The sequence below is a fragment of the Botryllus schlosseri genome, chromosome 7 (genome assembly GCF_051294905.1).
Source record: "Botryllus schlosseri isolate E-star chromosome 7, Bs_hap1, whole genome shotgun sequence".
Lineage (NCBI taxonomy): Eukaryota > Metazoa > Chordata > Ascidiacea > Stolidobranchia > Styelidae > Botryllus > Botryllus schlosseri.
Window position 1 is genome coordinate 20429220 of NC_137242.1, and position 9381 is coordinate 20438600.

The 9381-nt window shown below is 39.2% G+C and overlaps 1 protein-coding gene across 1 annotated transcript in view; it reads left to right on the plus strand.

Annotated features, from left to right (window-relative positions):
- LOC145442861 (uncharacterized) overlaps positions 1 to 6839 on the plus strand; it is a 65713-nt gene extending 58874 nt beyond the window's left edge. Inside the window, exons 7-8 of the mRNA XM_080320891.1 lie at positions 165 to 403; positions 6529 to 6839. Of these exons, the coding sequence (XP_080177017.1) occupies positions 165 to 403; positions 6529 to 6723 (434 nt within the window). The 3' untranslated portion in view covers positions 6724 to 6839. The remainder of the gene's footprint in view (positions 1 to 164; positions 404 to 6528) is intronic.
- The last annotated feature ends 2542 nt before the right edge of the window (positions 6840 to 9381 follow it).

Consider the following 9381-nt stretch of genomic DNA (forward strand, 5'->3'; position numbering starts at 1 on the left):
GGCTTGAGCATGCACATCTCCAAAGATTTTGCGGCAGCATTTTTCGCAATTCTTTTGCTGTGTCGCAGACCGCACAAATAGACATGAATCCTCCCGTGATGAATTTTCTTAAACTGGTTGCATTCTAAATACAATTATTTATGACAACTATATATGTTTTGCAGGCCTATGCGAGGTGCGATATGAAGAATATTGTTACTTCGTGAGAGAGACAGAACCTGGAACCATGAATATGAATGCTGCCCGATGGTCATGCCAGCGAAAAAATGCAACACTGGGAAACATATATTCCCCACAGCATTTCGACATGTTGACCGATTATTATAGATCTTTCCTTTCATTTGGTTCATTGGCAGGAGCGCCCTCATTTAGCCTCAAAACCGGAATGATATTTGACACGCAGGTAGGGTTTCATCTTTAAAAAATGATGTTTTAAAACAACTCGTTTAAAACATGTTTCAAAACAGTGATTCTTAAACTTTTTGGACCGCGACCCAAATCTGAGTTTAGTGGCATCTCGCGACCCAAGTCTCATACATCAAAAATAATTAACTTTAATATTAGTAAGCTACGTCTTTGAGGGCATGTGTATGACATAGAGAACGCGTAGAAAATAATTGTACGCAACGCAGCTTCATGAAACATGTCTGACGCACGCGATTTCAAATTGGTGTGCATTATTATTGATATTACTTTACATATACTGGTGCCGTCGCGACCCAAAATTATACCATTCGCGTCGCATACTTCAAGAACCCCCGTAATGAACAGCGTTTTAAAAAAATATCTTTAGATTTATTTTTCAAACGTATAATTTTGCCATAATTGTGTAAATACTTCCGAAAAAAACAACATGCGGTATTAGCCGCCGGACGATTTGCATCCGATATAGTCGACGCATACGATATTGTATGATTGGAACTGTAGAAATCGTCGTCGGTACAATGGTTACAGCACGTAAATGCAGATCAACGAATGGGGGTTCTGATGATGATGACCGTCGACTGTAAACATGCTGCATGACGATGAAACTCATGGTTAAAGATATTTATAGTCTGTTTATGACAGGGGTGGAAGCCGTTATCGCCATAGGAGCCGTATTTACCATATATTTTCGCAATGTTAATCCACTATGACGTCATAATCAAATATTCGTGATGTCGTGGCTAAAAACAAAAAACAGACATGGTTTAACAGGCGCCCTGTTTTAAACATGTTTGTTTTAAATTGTTTGTTTTTTAAATACAAATCTACATGCAGGTAATTAATAATTTCTATACTAGGGAATTTGGCGAAACATATTATCAAAGGTTTGAAAGAATCAATGCTAGCATAAAACGCAATAGGATAATCATCACGTAAATATGAAAAGCTACTTCTTCATTGAATCTCAGTTACATCGGAATATTTTGTAAGTAATTGAGATTGCGGTGGTGAGAAATTACCAAGTATAGGTACCTGCGTAGGACGGCTATGTTTGCTAGATACCTTCATGTTCAAAAAAATCTGCAACTTGATAAACCGCGGCCTGCCGAAATTAACCAGATTCACAACGAAACATTTAGATGAGGGTGGTCCAAACCCTGGCACGAGGTGCGAATGCGGTCAGCAAAAACTACTAATCGTACATTACGATCAAAGTTAATCGCAATACAAATCAAGATCAAGCGCTTTTAGCTAAACAAAGTTGTTTCACTAATAAATTTTTTTACCTAATACGGAGCACAAATTTATCTTTGAGGCATTGTTCGTCACTTAGACCAAGAGACGTCTCTATTGTTGTTTACATACATTATACAAAATGCTTTCTGAAAATCAATACCCTGCCAGGGCTATGCTGCATTCTTATACGGCTCGAGCAGGACGTCCTCAGGTCGGTGAAATCCCACACAGACCTGGAACACGAATGTGAAACTCGATTCGTCTCGCGGGTCCTATTCATATATACATGGTATATACTATTCGGTAGGGATGGTGTGAACCTCTAAAAGGTTTAGGTTCGTGTGAACGCGAAGCTTTTTGAAAGGTTTTGTGTGAACGCGAACCTGAGCCTTCCAGGGTTTCGCACCATCCCTAATTTTAACCTGCTGGTCACGGTAATACGGATGTTTCTATATTCCCTCTGTTTTAGTCGGCATATTACCTTGACCCTTCCTATGCGTTGGTGGTAATACAAAAGATCTAACTGCAAACACAGACTTATTGCATTCGGTTCGCATCACACCATTCAAACAGGACCACGAATAATTATGTTCTAGTCCAGTGCTTTTCAACCTTTTTGAGCTCCATTCGCACTTGAAAAAAAATTCATTACACCAGCCAGCTGGAATTTATTACACAAAAAGAAAATGAAGAAACTTATCACTTTTGTATTCGAAGAGCTTCTTGGATGTACAGAGCTTCATTATTTTACATTCAGCGTATCATATTGTTGATTAATCAAGTACTAAAATCACTGCAGTAGAAAAACTCACAGGTATCGCACTCACGCTGTTCTCAAGGTGTTCGTTGCTTTTCCGGGGGTATCGTGCAGTGATTTCCTTCGAAGCTTAAAGGGCGAACCCAAGAATAATATTCACTCGCAGCAATTTCACTTTTCCACTAAATCGACATGTTACGTCATCGCGATGTGAATGTGGTCTTATTTATAACGCAAAAATGAGTGAAACTGACTGCATGCATTGCTATACAAACCCACACAATCCGAGTAATTGATGACGGTTATTTATGGATTGGCTTATAGGCTTCATTCACTTCTTATCTATGCAGTACACAAATCAATATATCTTTTAAGAACAACGTGTGGTATCCTTGTCGTTGTCAAAGCCAACACTTACAGCTTCTTGAATATTTATTACTTACATAATATTCATGATTAATGCACACTGCACAGTTATATCGACCAGGGTTGCCAACTGCGGGATGGCTCTTGGGGCAATCGTAACATACTGGCAAACTGACTGAAATAATGCCAAATTATCTTTATTATCCCAAATATCCTTATACGTAAAGAGGAATAAGTTTCAACAGTCTAATTAAGCTTAAAATAGGCTGCAGAAGCAATATCGTAAGACATACGTCTTGGTGGATTTGATTTTGCTCTGCAAAGAGTGCTCAAGTTAAATCGGTATAGTTCGCAATATTACAAAGTTTGTAGTACAAACCAAGGCGGTACGAATACGAACCAGGGAAATTTTTCCTATGGATCAGCAAGCTTAGTGGTATCACCAATATAGGGCCTATGCTCTAACGATCTAGACTCGGCCTGAGATCATCAGTACAAGAAGATGGAAATCGTATGTAAGCCTGAATGGTTTAGTTCGCATTACAAGCAGGTTATTGCAATGGTCAGTATAGATAAACTGCCCATTGACTTAATATTTCGATGTAATGCAAGATAAAGATTCATCGGAAGTAAGACACCAATGTGCTTACTCTAATTTTATTTTTTAACAGCCTCTAATACTTAGTTAGGTACACGAGTAAACAACACTCGCTACAGATCTAATGTGCTAATCGTTATAGTTGAAGAAAGTCGAAATTGCCAATGTGATAAACGAAAAATTCTGGTGCGAACCAACATGAATATGTGACAAAATCCCAATACTTTGCATTCAAATGTGCCAAATGTCAACTGATACCGACCGATTCCACTACTATTTTCTAGGCAGTGACGTAATCCTCTCGTGCGGAAAAAACATTCTCAAACTTGCAATTTAAACGCATCGGCAGCGTCCTCACTTGTGAACTAGAAAGACGCATCTACCAACAAGTTTTTAGAATTGCGTCCAAACGACAAAAGTTACGGACTGGAGTGAGAAATATGGTCAATTTTCATTCGCAGTCATTTGGATTTTCATTTGCACCAAGCTTGTTATTCGTCCTGAAAATCTTTCATTCGCACAAGTGCGAACCGTCACACCGGTTGAAAAGCACTGTTCTAGTCCATTTTCCTGAAAACTATGAAGTTGGTGTGTAGTTTCTTGCTTTCGATTTTGGCGTCGATGTCACCGACTTGCTATTATAATGTTCACTATCAAGTGTAAACGCAGCATTCACGTCAGGCGGTTACTGACAACGAAGAATTCCCAATTATAATTAATTAGGGCAGTGGTTCCAAACCTTTTTCGTCTCGTTCCCCCCTTGGCCGATATTTGAGCTAAAATTCCCCCCTATGAAAAAGTTGCCTGTGGCTACAAAAATGTGCTTTTTAACGCGCAACCATTTGTTGACTGAGCAATTAATGGCCAAACATATTCGGATATGTCCGAACTATGGCGAATACGGACCACACTAAACTTTGGTAAAGTACAGTCCAATTTGAACTGTTTTTGACCGGTCGGGTAGCCGCTGACGAAAAATAAATCACCAAGTCCGCTTGCTATGGACTTGAGTTGAATCGATCAATTTGGTACGGTATGTTTTTCACGTTAGCTCATATGATGGTTTAAAAAGTTAAACAATTTCACTACCGGCCTTTTGCTGAATTCGGCTTGACGTTTTCCTGCTTAGTAGCAATTTGGCCGAGAGGCTGTCGCGGACCTAACGAAGTCGTCTCGTGAGTCTCACTTTATCAGGGGGTGTAATATATACGGAAGGCATTTAAACATACAACTAGCTTGAAATCCGCCAAATCAATATACAATTGTAAAGAACTAATTTCTACTTACCAGTTCTATACCATAAAAATCGAAAAGCCGTGTGAACCCAGTGTATCATCCGATACAATGCCAAAGCCAGATTTCCCCTAAAAAATTAAGCCAGATTCCCCCCTAAAAATTTCAAAATTCCCCCCAAGGGGGGAATTCCCCCAGGTTGGGAACCACTGAATTAGGGGATGGCACAATGATTCGAGTACTCGAATCTGAATCGAGTATTAAATTTAATGATTCGAGTCGAGTAGTTAAAGATGATTTTTTCGAGTACTGAAATTATACGGTCCTCGCAACTGAAAGGTAATTTATCAAGGAGAATTACAGTTTCGATACTAGTTTCCACTGAGGAAGCCTTGAAACCTTAATTGGCCGTGTCGCAGCATACGAAACATCGTAAAAAGCTACGAACGTTACTGGAAATAACACATTTCCGAAATCATGATCATCTCACAACATTGTCAAGAAGTGCAATGCAATCGGTAGGCCTATGGTGGAAAAATACCATACTATCTTTAATGTGATGTATAACAAGCATTATGTTGTTTGTGGTTGCATAAAAGGTACACATTTAAACTTTGACATCGTAATTCTGTGGTGACCTCATAATGAGTGATACTTGAATACTCGACTCGACTCGAAGCGGAATACGAGATTCAGAACCGAATCACCAAGGTACTCGATTTTTCCCAGCCCTAAATGATAATTGGCTCAAACTGGCACTGAATTGAAACACACAAACAAATAAAGGAATGCTAAGTCCTATGAAATATTCGATCGATGACCGAGAACGGGGTTCTTGAATTCTGTAGTAGGATCCGTTTTCATGTATGCGCATTCGCACAATGCAGGTCTACATCCCCGACATTCGCTGTCTGCATTACGTGAAAGTATTTAGTAATAAAATTATTTCGACCGCCGAACTGTAATCAGTATAGGGCAAGTTGTTGTTGCAGTAAAATCGTGATAAATTTACACCTAATTTTATCGAAAGTTGCAGTGAAAAGTTTCACTTATATTTTCTTGAATTATTAGGGTAAAGGACACTCGAAAGGTTTCGTTGTAACTTGAGATTTGCAGAGTGTGGGATTGTTCTGTTTCAATCGATAATACATATACTTTTCTGTTCTTTCGGCTTGAAACCTATCTATATTAGCATTTCGCGGTATACTCGTACAGAGCTGTCAAATTTGGTACTTCCCCATTTCACGGACGACCGGACGAGACCGACTAAAATTACCTTTTTCGTCGGTACTAAGCAAGAAAATAACGCAATGCGGAAATAGTTTTCCCAAACAGTGAGCAAAGCGAAAACCTGCTTCTCCTCTCCCCAAGTCGAACACCCCACCCAAAACCCCCTAGGTCTGCAAACTGGCCCAAGACATTGCAGCAATACCCGGTGTTGCCGACTTTATTCAAATCAATAGCCTCAAAAAACGTGAGCCAGTATAGAAATGTAATTTTCGTCAGTCTCACATGGACGTCAGTGAAATGGGAAATTACCTTAAAGTTAAACGACAGAGAATTATTTAAGCGATTTATTTACATATAGTCCTGGTACTGTCGTGCTTGGTTGGGGTTGTTGAACTTCTAGCTTACAAGGCATTGCGTCATAGATAACATTGAGATGCAGCTACAATGTATCACATCTAGCTATTTTAATGTTTTTTTTTAGCCAGTAGGCCTATGTATTTTCTTCATTAGCATAATTTGCATAGGTTACGCATAGTTAATCATTAGATTAATTAGAAGAGCGAATTCAGCATTTTTCATATTGCAGTTTACTCTTAGCAGCCCGCGAGGCCCTCGAGATCCATTCCGACCTGCTCATTATTCTGGATCACACCCCGACTTAACTAAATCTGTTACGATTCAGGCTGATGATGTCTATCTTTCTGACGCCTCAAGAGCGCCATTCGTTCGCTGGGCACAAGAGGAACTAAATAGGAATGCTAGATATTCATTTATACTCTTGACAATACACTCTCACGAAGACAAAGCAAGCGATGGATACCTCACTGTCCCAGAAACAAGTTTGCATTTCGGTGCTCTCTGTCAGATTCGAGTCTAAATTATGTTTATCGAAATGGTTGAAACAAAGCTGTTGTACCTGTAACTAAAATAGCTCTATTTCATTGATTCATGTGCACGCCGAACACATGGTGTATAAGCGATGTATTTATTTTAGGAAGTTTAATAGAGAAGGTCTACGATCCGAAACATATGAGAATTTCAGTTTCTCAGAAGCTTAGTCGCATTTATCAGCATTTAAGGTGGTTGCTGTTCCCAATCTAGGCTTAGCAGACATTTAGAGAAAACTATCCAACACTGCATGATAAACCAATAGGATATTTCATGAACCTGAAGTACCAAACAAACATTTAGTTACGAAACGAAAAGTTTCCTTCTTTTTCAAATCTGCATCAATGGCTTTTAAATACTTCTAATTCTTATTTCATGGTTGGTGCAAAAGTAATAAAAAGTATTACAGTGTAGGCTAATCTACAAGAGCAGAAGCCTCTCAATCTAACATTCAACTCGGCTTATTTAAACCCTTTTTTTTTAATCCTTTTATTCACTTTCCATGCACTCGTCCTACACTGGGCCTTCTTATCGGCTTTATTGCATAAACGCCATAAGAACAGGGATGTCGAGGTGCCAGATAAGCCCCCGATACTTCGAAACGTGGTACTGCCGAAAGTCGAACTGGGAGCTGTCCCGATGATCCCGCTGTATAAACTAATTAAGCCGAATTAAGCGGTAACAAATTCCCTTCATGATCATGCGTAAAGGCAGACAACGCATTATAAATTCTGTACTGTTTTTGTGATAAATGAATTGCATGCTCCGTTACTGCAGTAATTGGCACTGATTGCACATAACGCATTAGAGGGCGAGGTAAACTTTCAGGTTAGATGTGGGTCTCTTGTACCGTTTTTCGATACCAAACGATTTTACAAGTGCTGTACAACAATGTAACGCACTGTGTACCGTCGTTGCGTTTCGACCGAACAGTAGGCTAGCCTACGTTGACACTATCCGAGTTGAAAGCTACCGAGTTTCTGAAACGCATGGTATCTGAAAGGGGACAACAAAAGTCACACTGATTTTCAATAGATGTGTTGATTTTAGTGTTCTCGTTTCGCGTGTCACGCAAACCTAATTTTTAGCACCCTTTTCGTAGGCTCTGCTTGTTGTTTTCTATGCAGTATACTCAAGTGGTACGAACCTATGATTATAATAAATCCTGGACGCTTCGTCATTATATAATGAGATGAGATGATGTTGGATATAGGGGAGATGTGGTACCGATGGATCAAAAATTGGAAAATGATCGCTGGCCCCGAAATGTTCAGCCGAAAACAGCAGATCTTTTGCTGCCTCAGCACTTTGATACAAGCTCTACCTATCGCGCACATATACATGAATTTCCGTCTTTTCAAAAAATATTTATGGACGTTCAAAATTTGTTGCTCGAACGTGTCATCGGTCCCCACCCGGTGGGTCCAATGACACACGACCCGGGGACCTATGACACATATACCCTAAAAAACTCAAATGTGACTACTTTTCTTGCTCAGTATTATAATCTAAGCTACAGCAAGTCAAAGAAGAATGTTTCGTCGCAACTGTCAAAAAATAGAATAAATATTAACTCAAATGTTGTCATAAAATCACGTTTCGATTTAGGCTCGCACTTATAAATTTGTGGGTACATACATATTGCACGAAAATCGACAGTGTGACTTCCAAATACCTCGTTATAGCGATAAAACATCATATGCAATTATTACATAAAGATTTTCTGTACGTAGGCATGTTTTATTTGTTTCATGATTAGTATGCTTGATTATTTTGCTTGATTTGGCTATTGTATCATCGGTCCCCACCCTACGAATTTTATACATGAATCGAAAAACAGTCCACTCAAGGAAAGTACTGAAAAAAATAATAGGTGTCATTATATAGCCTGATACATGCCCTACACTTCACAATAAAAATGATTGCTGGTTTGTTCGTGTTGAAGGTTACAAAGAAAAATGTTTATGTCGTTCTAAATTTAGTTTACACCCCCCACAACAAAAATCATCTGTGAGAGACCCCATAGCTCGCGCACGTCGAATATTTTTGTATGTGAGGAAAGATTTTGCCAGCATGCAATTGTAGACAAGTTCACGAGGTGTGATCATGGAATTATCATGGAGAATTTTCAAAGTATTTTCGGTCCCAGTGATCCATCGGTACCACATCTCCCCTATTGTTTGGGTGGACTGATTCGAAATGATCTTTTTATCACTTAGGTATTCATGCTGCAATTGTAACGAACCTCCCTACATTGAAAGTAAGGTGACTCTTGTATATCCCACCTCTCAATAAGTGATGAAAGTAAAAGCGAACATATTCTTCTCTGTACTTTTTGCAGTGTCATTTCTTGATATGAGTATGTCTAATATCATGATCTTAGTTCGATATATAAGGCTGCAACTAATAGGATTTCACGATGTTATTATAAGAACAAAATCAATAAATGCGAAAAGTGCCGTTTTAATGACGTATTCGTAACAACAGGGGAGAGTTAGCGTCGTGCTTAAATCCATCGCCATAATTGGAGAACTGGGTTCGATTCTCGGCGGTAGCATGTTTTGAAGCATCGGCGGTTTATGTGAACTCCCCCTCAGACATACAGATAGTTTACGGGGAGATAGCGCAGTGGTGAGCGTCGGCGACA